The sequence below is a fragment of the Gopherus flavomarginatus genome, chromosome 2, assembly GCF_025201925.1.
Source record: "Gopherus flavomarginatus isolate rGopFla2 chromosome 2, rGopFla2.mat.asm, whole genome shotgun sequence".
Taxonomy (NCBI): Eukaryota; Metazoa; Chordata; order Testudines; family Testudinidae; genus Gopherus; species Gopherus flavomarginatus.
Genome location: NC_066618.1, coordinates 272033955 through 272046411, shown reverse-complemented (window position 1 = coordinate 272046411; position 12457 = coordinate 272033955). Strand labels below are relative to the sequence as shown.

Genomic DNA, 12457 nt, shown 5'->3' with positions numbered 1-12457 from the left:
ACATGCACACACTACAATCTCACAGACACACAAACACACACATTACAATAAAAATTAAGTTGATGATTTTTTTCATGCTACTCCCAAATCTGTATTGGATCAATAGAAGCTACAGTAGTTAAAAGTAGTTAGAATGTATTTTAATCAGTAATTCAGCAGAGATGTCAGGTGCAGTTTGACAGTAGAGTGGTCATTTTGCACCATTACTCTTCAGAGAAGAGCTGCTCCTAAAAGTTGGATTTGGGATAGTAAATGTAAGATTTGCTCTACACTTAAGTAAAGATGTTAGCTCAAGTTTGAGGCAGCTTGAATTTTTGAAACATCTTGCAGTCTGTCTGGATCCTTAATGCCCTGGGTTCAGTACAATATGAGTTTGAAATACAGTACCCCAACTTAAGGTACATAGGGTTTGGAAATACACATTGGGCTTAGACAGGTTAAGAATAAACTTGTTTTGGAAATGTCTTTGTCTGACTTGCTCTGGGTTCTAGATTGCTTGGACTTTGAGAAGCTTGAAGTTTGAATGCAATAAGGTTGTGTCCTGAAAATGCATTCCATAAAGTTAAACAAACCAAACAAAAACACAACCACGTGCCCCCTGCCGCCCAAAATCAAAACATTTTGGTACTTATTCAGTGGTGTTATTCCTGATTTATACCAGCATAAAAGAGGAGAATCAGGTCCTTTAATTATAGAACAGTTGCCATGCATTCAAAAACTCAATTTGTAAATCACTGTTTACTGCAAGTAATCTTGATACATTTTACAAATTGATGCTATCAGTGGTAGAGCCCATTATTACACCTACTATGACAAGTTGAAAAAAATAGCTTTATTGTATATACATGGAGCTGTCATCTCCTGGAAGTAACAGTCAAATAACAAATTGTCATGGCTTCTGAATCGCCAGGAACCTTAACTTACTCATGGGGTTTAATTTCCTTTCTGAGATAGAAATGAATGACATAGTCACGCAATAAGATGTCACACATCAACTTTATTTACAGAATGTACACCAGTACATGATTATTTAGATGACTCCATGAAAATGTATTTTATACTATGCCTCATGGATTAATAGATTCATAAATGTCAAGGCCAGAAAGGATCATTGTGATCATCTGGTTAGACCTCCTGTATACAACAGGTTTAAAATAGACATAAGGAAGTACTTCTTCACATAATGCAGTCAGCCTGTGGAATTTGTTGTCAGGGGCTGTTGTGAAGGCCAAAAGTATAATTGGATTAAAAAAAAAAGAAAGAAATTCAAGGACCACTGGTCCTTCAATGGCTATTAGCCAAGATGATCAGGGATACAGCCTCATGCTCTGAGTCCCTAAACTTCTGACTACTAGAAGCTGGGACCGGACAATAGAGGAAGAATTACTCAATAAATTGCGCTCTTCTGTTCACTCCCTCTGAAGCATATGGCACTGGCCACTGTAAGAAGACAAATACTGAGCTAGATGGACCATTGGTCTGACCCAATATGGCTAGTCTTAGGTTCTTAGAACATGGGCCAGAGAACTTCCCCAAAATAATTTCTTTTGAACTAAAAAAAAAAAATCCACTCTTGATTTAAAAATTGCCAGGGATGGAGAATCCACCATGACTCTTGGTAACTTGTTTCAATGGTCAATTATCCTCATGGTTAAACTTTTAATGCTTTATTTCCAGGCTGAATTTGTCTAGCTTCAACTTCCAACCTTTGCACCTTGTTATACCTTTGTCTGCAAAACTGAGGAACCCATTATGAAATAGTTGTTCCCCATGTAGTTAGACTGTAATCAAGTGACCCCTTAATCTTTTCCTTGTTAAGCTAAATAGATTGAGCTCCATGAGTCTATAACTATAAAGCACGTTTTCTAAGCCTTTAACTATTCTTGTGGCTCTTCTCTGAACCTTCTCCAATTTATCAACATCTTTCTTGTATTGTGGATACCAGAACTGGACACAGTATTGCAGGAGTGGTCACACCAGTGCCAAATTCAGAGGTAGAATAAACCTCCCTATTGCGACTCAAGATTCCTGTTTATGTATCCAAGGATCTCATTAGCCCTTTTGGCCACAGTGTTGCACTGGGAGCTCATGTTCAGCTGATTATTCAATGCACCCCTCAAATATTTTCCAAGAGCCACTGTGTTCACTTGTGCCCAATTTAACAAGCAATCCAGATTGCTCAGCATCAATGACTGGCCTCTTCATTATTTAACACTCCCCAATCTTTGTGCCATTTGCACACTTTATCAGTGATAATTTTATTTTCTCTTCCAGGTCATTGATTTAAAAATATTAAATATTGTCGGGCCAAGAACTGATCCCTGAGGGACATCAATAGAAACACACTCACTTGATGATGACTCCCTATTGACAAATACATTTTGAGTCCTCTCAATCAGTCCGTTTTGAATCAATTTAATCTTAAATTGAATCATGTTAATTTTATATCATTCTTGTTTTTTTAATCAAAATGTCATGCGAGGCCTAATCAAATGTCTTACAGAAATCTTATATTAACACTATTACCTCTATTAGCTAAATTGTAATCTCATAAAAAATGTATATCAAGTTAGTGTGACAGGATCTAACTTCCATAAACCTATGTTGATTGTCCCGAATCAGTTGTTCCATTTTCTTGCCTGGGATCAGTGTCAGACTGCAAGGCCTATAATTACCTAGGTAATTCCTGTCACAGTTTCCGGGTAGTTGCATCTGTATTCCCCCTCTGTAGTCCTTAGAGGACACCCACTTAAGGTTTCTGGCTCCGAGCTGTCACCTCTCTTGGGCAAAGACCCATTTCTCTCTCCCTCCTGACCAGGATTTTAAGTATGCACAGCTTCCTGCCATACACTGTGACCTTTCCAACAAGCCAGTCTAGCTAAATGCCAGCTCCCATGTTTTGCTCTCTCTGAGGGCTATGAACAGTGTATTGCCAACCATTACAAGTTACCAGATTGCTCTTTCTAAGCAAGCATCTTTATTCTCAAGATAAAAGCATTACAGTGAAAACAGGTACAAAAAACAATAGAAGTTCCTATAGTCAAGCTAAAAGTTTACCAGACATCACCCATCAGTTTTATGGGGCTCTGGGAGGCCAATGTCTTTCCAACTCTTCTGCATTTGATGAGGCCCTTGGAGAGATGGGACAGATTGTCTGTTTGCTGGATTAGAAAGAAAGTCCCGAGTCAGTTTAAACCCAGCTTTTTTATATCAAGTGCCCTTTCTTTGTATGTTGCTTTCTGGAAAAAAACAGTTTGAGTCAATATATACAACCATCCACAGTAATTGATATCTCTGTGAAAGTAACCAATGTAATTCACCTTATCTGTCCCCTACTGGTTTTAGTTCTTGATGGAACTGTGGCAACCCTTTCATAGAGTTACACATAATCCCTGGCCCACAGTTTTACATAAATCATTCATACACTTAACGTAATATGGTCCCCCAAAATATTACATGAAGTTGCAACATGTGTGACAATCCCGTTTACCCCTTTTAGCTTTCTTCCACTCTTTTGGTATTTTCCCAGCGTTACAAGACTTACTGAAAATCAACATTAATGGTTTAGCAAGCTACTCGGCCAGCTCCTTTAAAACTCTTGAATGATAATTCTCTGTTGACGTGCTCATTTAAAAATGTCTAACTTAATAGCTCTTGTTTAGCAACCTCATAAGTTACTACTGAAATGTAAAGAGTATCGTTGTCATTGTTGTCATCATCATCATTATGAGAAGAGTACGTTGTGTGGCTTTTCCCCAAATTCAGAACAGAAATATTCATTGAACACTTTTTCTTTTTCTGCATTATTATTATTGAAAATGTTACCATTTCCATCTAGTAACTGGACCAGTACTTTTGTTAGGATTCTTTTTGTTCTTAATATATGGAAAAAAAACAAAAACAAAAACACTCCTACTTATTTTCCTTAATTCTTCTGGTCATAGGTTTTTTTCTTTTATCTCTTTGTTTCCTTTATTAGTTTTCTACAATTCCTAGCTTCTAAATTATTTTATTTCTATGGCCGGAGCATAAAATGTTAGCAGACAGCATTGTGTTCAAATCCAGTCTAGCTAGCCTCAAACACTTAGATTTCCTTGTTTGTTGCCATTGACCAGGGCTATCACTCATTCCCCGGTCTAAATTTCACTGAAGTCCACCATTGGGCTAGAGTCATTGGCCTGAAAATGATCAATCTCTTTACGTATTTAAACTGGTCTAATGCCATTGATTGACTTCAATGGTATTATTCCTGATCTACATTGATGTCTCCTGTCTGAGGTGACAGTGGTGTAAAAGTTGCCTGATCCTTCTGAATCCCCACTGCAGATACATGCACACACCAAACACACACATGAGCACACCCGACACATCTGAACACACACACGCGCACACACACACACACTGTGTGTGCAAGCTTAGGTAACACACACACCTCCCGGGTGTGGTGCTATGTCCCATCTAGTGGCACCGAGACTACTTAGAGATTAATGAGTCTGCTCTATAGACTTAGCTAAGGGGCATGTGGCTTTTAGCTCATGTAGTTGAGGCTCATGCACTGAGCTCCAGAGATCCCAAGTTCAATCACACCTGCCAACAACCAGGGTCTGTCAGCATTACACACATTCACTCTATTAATATTTCCATTGAGCTGTGTGGATCTGTGATAGCTATTAAACTGAACATTGGATAAGAGTCCTTTTCCCATATGCTTGCAGCAATATATGTATGTTTCATAACTTCACCACAAAATTCAATAGCTGTGATCAATAGTGGTCCTTTTGTTGCACAACAAATTAATTACTACCAAGATTAGAATATAATACAGACTGTCCTTGTATACAATTTTTTATTGAGCATGTCACAAGGAGCTTTATAGTTTATCAACAAGCCTATGATAAGCTGTGGTAGCCAACTCCATTCACTTTACAGAAAGACTTCTTTCAAGACTGCATTGCAGGTGTGATAGAAAGGTATAAGGGACTTTATCTTTGCTAGAATTGTGCTTGCTCCACAAATTTTCATAGGGAATGATGATTGAGAGAATTGAACATCTAATAGAAAGGGATTCTTCAATACAGCTAGAAGACACTTAAGACCCTTGATGAGAGAGTGGTGGAAGGAAAAAAGGCATAAAACTGAGACAAAAAAGAGAATGAATAGAAAGCAAGACAAAAATCCAATAAAAAGACACCTCACAAAGATAATAAATGCATGTCAGAGAAAAAATACAAACAGTATGAATGAAGAGTGAGTGTCAGACACAGGAAAGGAAAAGAGAATAAATATAGGATGGGGAAAACTAGACTAGGAGGTATACAAGGCAGTTATTGAGAAAGTTGTGGGACTAGTGGCATCAAAATAACCCTCATATTCTCAAGTGATTCATAGATTGCATGAGGATGCATAGTATAGAGATTTGTCCACTCCTGTCTCTTGCATGTGCAGGGTTAGATTATTTTTTGTTTTTGTATTCTGATTTTGTTTTTTTGTGGGGTTTTTTTGCATCTGGCCCTAGGTAAAGCATGTTTCTGTGTTCGAGAATTCTTATTCTGGGTATTTTATTTTACTAGGCATCTGACCACTTCCTTTTCCCCTTCAAATCAAACACATGAGAGAAATGACTAGTTACAAACCATCTCTTACTATGCTGAAAATTATATTAATTGAATTTTAATAGTTTAATGATGAAAGTTGGTATTGATATGTCTACAGACAAAGAAACTATGAGTATTAGAAATACCATAAGAGAACCATTAATTTCACTGGGTAGAACAAACACAGGATATTTTAAAAAGAAAAATTCACAAGGATAATATTTTTGGCATCTAGGTTTTAACCCTCAGTTATTCTTACAGCATACAATGGAAGCTAGGAGGAAGTAAAAATAATACGTTACAAGATTACAAATGGCAGTTTAAATTCAAAAGATTTGTATATACCAGTAGAGATTGCATTCCATCTGAGTGTATTTTAAGAATACATTACTTCATATATAAGACTACCTTTTTAAATCAGTGTTGCAAATAATGCAGGCTAAAAAATAAGGGGAAAAACATTAACCTGCTCTTTTACTTTTAATAGAAATATTCTTATCAGTTCTCTTCACATGTTGTTTCTGTGTACAGTAGTGTAATCTTAAAAGAGCCCACTGGTTTGAGAGAGATTCCCTATGCTTTTAAATGGAAAAAAATAGTAGAACTGGTGATATCTCCCAAACCTAAATATATATTATTAATACAGATACAAGTAAGAAACTCAAAAGCATCAGAAGCATGTCAGATCTCTGTGTGGGCAAACCTGGGCAATACCCATACACCCTTGGCCTCACAAAGCTATCAACTATCTACTATTATGTAACTATATCCTTGAAAAGCTATTATTACTGACAAATAAGGAATAAAACTTACAAGATACTGTATGACAAGCTATCTTAATTATCAAACTCTTCTAGTAATGTGTAGGTTTGCAGACTGCTTTTAGTAAAAACAAACAAAAAAACCTCAAAGGGACAGCTCTTCTTGTGATAAGACTAGAGTCTTTGCTTGTTAAAGTGCAGAAATTGCATTCCAACATATGCAGCAATGCAAAAAGAAAAAAGTAGATTATATCAATATTTATAGTAAATTATTTTTTCTTCAAAATTTAAACTATAAAATACTAATATATATTAGTCTTGGACTCTATATCTGATTCTTGCGGTGAGATCAGTTCAGTGTCCACTGCTTTTTTCTGAGTTGCTCTTCAATAGACTTAAAAATAAGCAGAAATCTATCAAGCTCTACAGAAAGCTAAGTAGGATATGAAATAATAGATCTGACCCAGTTTTTTTACAGTGTCTCTTGATGAAAGCTTTTCCATCTTTTTTAAGTAAAGGAAGTGTGCAGTTTGGATAAATACTAAGTTTGATAGTGTGGAACAAGAATTCATTTGACATTTGCTTTAAAAAAAAACATGTTATAGAATGAGAGGGGTGCGTAAATTACCAATACAGATGCAGTTGAGATTCTCCACCCCCCACCCATTTTTAAATAACTCTCTTAAATAAAAGCACTGGCAAGTAGAATTTTCCACATTAGACAAATGTAAGAACTCATTTTGCTATTCCCATAAAACAAAGGAAAATCAGATGAATCTATCCTTTCAAGAACACGAATAAGTCTTAAGTACCTGATATGTGATTTTTTTTCTTGTTCATCTATGTGGGAGAATAAGCTCTTATTTTTAAAATGGAAGTGAGAGTGACTGTTTTATGTGAAACTGTATATTCTAAATTAGTAGCTAACTGTTCAGTTTGTCAGATAAACTTACATAGATCTCTGCAAATTGTCAAACCTCCTATATGAGATCATATATGAGATCTGAACTTTAGAAGTGGAAATTCTCAAATCCAGAAATCCAAGTTCAATAGCAGTCACATTATTTATAGACAGAGAAGCTACCATCTTTACTGTCCCAACTCTTTGATTTAAAAAAGAAAAAAAAAGTTCTTTGTCCAGCAAATTCTTATTCCTTTATTAATGGTGTGAATTCACATAGTGTGATGGGGCAAGGCCAGATGGCTACAGTAAAGTAGTAAGGAACAGGTATGTTAGCCCCAGACTAACCAAATCCCTAGTTCCATGGTAAAAAAATGGCAGTTGCTCCAGGTTAATCAAGACACCTGGGGCCAATTAAGATCTTTCTAGAAGGCAGTGGAGATAGCTACATTGATTGGGCCACCTGAAGCCAATCAAGGGCTGGCTGGAACTAGTTAAAAGCCTCTCAGTCAGTCAGTGAGTTTGGGGGTATGAGTAGCTGTGTGTGCAAGCAAGCAATATTATTATCAGACATCAGGAGGAAGGTCCTGTGGTGAGGATAAAGAAGGTGTTTGGAGGAGGCCATGGGGAAATAGCCCAGGGAGTTGTAGCTGTCATGCAGCTGGTACAGGAGGCACTATAGACAGCTGCAATCCACAGGGCCCTGGGCTGGAACCCGGAGTAGAGGGCGGGCCTGGGTTCCACCCAAACCTCTCAACTCCTGATCAGACACAGGAGGAGTTGACCCAGACTGTGGGTTCCACCAGAGGGGAAGATCGCTGAGCTGAGCAAATATGCCAATAAGCCCAGGACCCACCAAGGTAGAGGAGGAACTTTGTCACAATAGTTGAGAAGGAGGAGCCAAAAGTAAGTTAAAGATGCCAATAGACAGTGAGGATAACAGACATGACAGTTGGCAACTAACTCTCTGAAGCTGCAAGATGAGCTATCAAATAAGATTAACTGTTTTAGGGTTAACTTGTGCCTGACATACAGTGGCCTGTGCTGGGTGTGTGTGGAGCTGCATTACCACTTTGGGACCTCTGGGATGGATTGTGTTAGGCTTTTGCCATGATCCAGGGATGGGATGTAGTGGCTGGGAAGAGAATCAGGTGCATACAGTTCAGCAATACTGAGGCAGTCTCTGCCTTCATCTCCAGAGATCCTCCATAGTTGAAAAGTCAGAGTTGGGAGATAAAAAGGAATTAGTATCAGAAAGAATAAAAAGAAAAGAGTCCCAAAGGAGAGGAGTTCCATCCATACTTTCTAGAAACCTCTAAAGAAGGTCACAGTGATACCAGTGGTGACAAATGTCTTGGGGTGGGAAGAGCATGCATGCATGCTGTATCAACATGTTGCTGGAGGTCACATAAAGAAGTGACGTTTATAATTTTGAGGCGATAGATCTTTTTTTTCTAACCTTAAAGATGCAAATACATACCCAGTTGTGGAAAAAATATTTAAAAACAATAATATATGTCAGTACTATAACCTTACATTTTATAATAGCAACTTTCTCCCACCAGGTCCTAAACTGTATGCAAGAATCACTTCAGGCACCATTAGGATGGAATGCAGCAATTGTCCAACAATGCACAGTCATTCTACTCAATTGTTAAGGGCAGGATATAAAAACATTACTATTATATATACGGATGCATAGTAGGTGGCATTTAAGTAGGCAGAGTGTATTTTAGATGGAAAACTGAATATTTTGGCCATAGTATATAATACATAAAGTTTAGGAGAACATATTCATCAATCTGTGTTCACATTTGCTCTAGCAATTACTGTGATTGCACGCGCAATCAGAGTAATAGTGTGTGGAAATAGTGAATTAGACATGTTACATGAGCTCAGTTTTGCTTACTGGTACTTTGATTGCAAGTTCTATCTGAGTAAGTGCATTCATATTTTTAGTAGGCCAGTACATCAACAGCTACAAAAGTGCAGCAGAATGTGGTTGCATAATGTGTGCATGTGTGTGCCTTAAAAGTGATTTCAAGGTTTGTTACAAAATATTAAACAATGGATACATTTAAGAAAAAAAGTATTCAGAAAATATGGAGATGTAGTGGAGCGTAAGTGAATTATGCAACTTGCTCTTCTTGACCCAGCTTTCTCCTTCTCATTCTCCAAAATGTCCCTTTGTTTAGTAGCTCAGATTATAAAGTCTGCTAGCAGATCTATGATTGCAGTATAAAGTATTGAAATGCTAAACAGAATATATATATATATATATATATATATATATATATATATATATATATATATAAATATGTGACATTCAGTAATTAAAAGAAATGACAAATAAAACAAATAATTATATCAAAGAAACATTTAAACTGGCTGATAGATTTTTGGTTAATTTCTCAAAAGCACAAAGACTATGGAAGAATAACTTAACAGATATGAAAAAAAATACAGTATAATTAATGTAGATTAAAAGCTGACATTTCTTTTGTCTTTGTTAGGCTCTGTAGCCACCGCCTGCCGTGATCCTGGTGTTCCTATGAATGGAACTCGAAATGGGGATGGAAGAGAACCTGGAGACACTGTTATTTTTCAGTGTGACCCTGGATATGAACTTCAAGGAGATGAGAGAATAACCTGCATTCAGGTAGAAAATCGGTACTTCTGGCAGCCCAGCCCACCAGTCTGTATAGGTATGCAGAAAACAAGAGAAAATGGAAATGTTTTTCTAATTGTGAAACCATACCACAGTTAGTCAAACAGTACTATAACCCTGCTTATATTGGTCCTCCTTCAAAAACTTATGGAACTAGCTCTAAAGAGTACTGTGCATCTGACAAATCACTTTGTAAAAGATCTGATGGGAAGTTATCATGTTCTTTCTTCAGTTATCAGCCTGGTGGTTCTCAAACATCCTTTTCTCACACGCTTCTTCACAGGTCATATAATCTAGAGTTAGATGGCCTCTGACAGAGGAAGAATGAGGGAAGATGGCAAAGACACCAATAGTTTTTACTTGAAACAAAACATTTGGAAAGTTCCAGGGGACTAGGATTTAAGCTAATGTGCCAATCTTTTAAAAGGATAAATGGGATGACTTGGGTAACTATAGGCCGGTTAGCCTGATATTGATCTGGGGCAAAATCATGGAAAGACTGACCTGGAACACACTCAGTAAAGAAGTAAATGATGCTAACGCAATTAATGCTGATCAGCATGGTTTGCAGAAAATATGCCAAACAAACTTGATATCGCTTGATATCGATGAGAACAGAAGTTTGATTAAGGACATCATCTGCTTATACTTCTGTAAGACATTTCACTCAACCACACTCACCATTCTGACTTTTTTAAAAGCACTATACGAAATCAGTGTAACCAATATTAAATAAATTAAAAACTGATTACTTTTTTGCTGATATATCAGTTAATTACACTAGAGAATCATCATGCAATAGGGTGTTTCTAGTGGAGTCCTGCTGGGATCTGTTCTTGGCCCAATGCTATTCAATATTCATATCAATGATCTGGAAGTAAATATAAAATTGCTACTGCTAAAATTTGCAGAAGACACAAAACATGATGAACTAGTAAATAATTATGAGCACAAGTCAGTTACACATATCAACCTGGATCTCTTGTTAAAATGTACTCATGTGAACAGTATGCACTTCAGTGCACCAAATAGAAGGTCCTACATCTAGGAGCGAAAAATGTAGATCACACTTAAATGATGGTAGATTTTATCCTGAAATGCACTGACACTGAAAAGGATGTGTGGCTCATGGTAGATAACCATGAGCTCTAAGTGTGATACTGTAGCTAAAAGGGTAGAGATGTGATCTTGGATGTATAAGCAGAGGGATGTCAAATACAGAGTTCGTACTATGTCTGTATATGAAATTAGTGAGATTGTTACTAGAATTTTGTATGCCGTTCTGGTATTCACACTTCAAAAAGTTGAAAAATTGGAAGAAGTTTATAAAATTGCTACAAAATTTGATCTGAGGTCTGAAAAAATATGTCTTGTAGTGGCATATGCAGAGTGCGTGGTGACATGATGTGGTATAAAGGTATTTATTGGCATTAATTTGAGATTACTTGCATAATGTTTTCATAGTTTTACACATTATGATTATTGAGCCAATTAAAAACCAATGGTAGTAATCATAATACTACTAATAATAAAAAGCTTTATACTACTACATACCACCATGTAGTCTTTCTCTTTTTCCTCCCTCTCTTGGTGTAGATATAAATATATATGCTCTGATTGTCTAAACTGGGTAAGTGCAATTGCTTGCCTAATATCTGTGTTCAGTTTCCACACTTGTGGACACAATCACCTAATTTGGACACACAATCACATTAACCATTTATGCATATTAGGATGAATTACAGTTTTGAAAATCAGGCTTTAAACATTTGAATGTTGACTTCTGTTGACTATGCATTATTACGAGCATTTATTACTGAAAGACTGAAGCGCAGTATCCAGATCTTATCTTGGTATCCATAAGCGTTTCTAATGTTACTTTTTTAGTCAGAAGCACTCCAAATCACTGAACTGCATTATTACTTTCCTTGTAGTTCTTTCCAGATAGGACAGTACTATTTAGGCTATGTTATGCCCATACACAGACATCAGAGTTGTCCTAGGCAGTAATATTTTCCAGGCATAACTTCATCATAATTTATTGTTTAGTGAGGGCTGACAATTTGCCATACATATGACCACTTTGCTGGGGAAATGAGGGGCAAGGCTAACTCTTAATTGCATGCTCCACCTTTTTTTTTTTTTTTTTTTTGAAGGGAGGAAGAAATTTATTTATTCCCCAAAAGTCCTCTCCTTTTTCCTCTTAATGCTCAAAACTCCTACAGTGTGTTGCTGTTATTGAGACTGTGTATTGACACTACCTTTGGTGTCCACCCTCTTGTTCTACTCTGTAGCAGAGTGGTAAGAGAGACCTGCATATCAACAGCACTAGAAAATTACCATGAGCTAATTTGACACACTCATTTGGAATCTTTAAATTTCTGAAAATTAAATTTGGTTGGTTTGGATGTTTTGAGTGCTCCTGTAATTCCAACAGGTCTTGAGCATGTAATTGCTGAAGTTAGTGTAAAATAAGCATTGGAAAAAAGCAGCATTGCATTATGCTGTTTCCTTTCCTTCCCTTGACTTGCTT

The 12457-nt window shown here is 36.8% G+C and overlaps 1 protein-coding gene across 4 annotated transcripts in view; it reads left to right on the top strand.

The window, feature by feature from the left end:
- CSMD3 (CUB and Sushi multiple domains 3) overlaps positions 1 to 12457 on the top strand; it is a 1198342-nt gene that overhangs the window by 853734 nt on the left and 332151 nt on the right. For all 4 annotated transcript variants that reach the window (XM_050940462.1, XM_050940461.1, XM_050940464.1 and 1 more), the window contains one exon: positions 9770 to 9961. In XM_050940462.1, coding sequence (XP_050796419.1) covers positions 9770 to 9961 — 192 coding nt within the window. The remainder of the gene's footprint in view (positions 1 to 9769; positions 9962 to 12457) is intronic.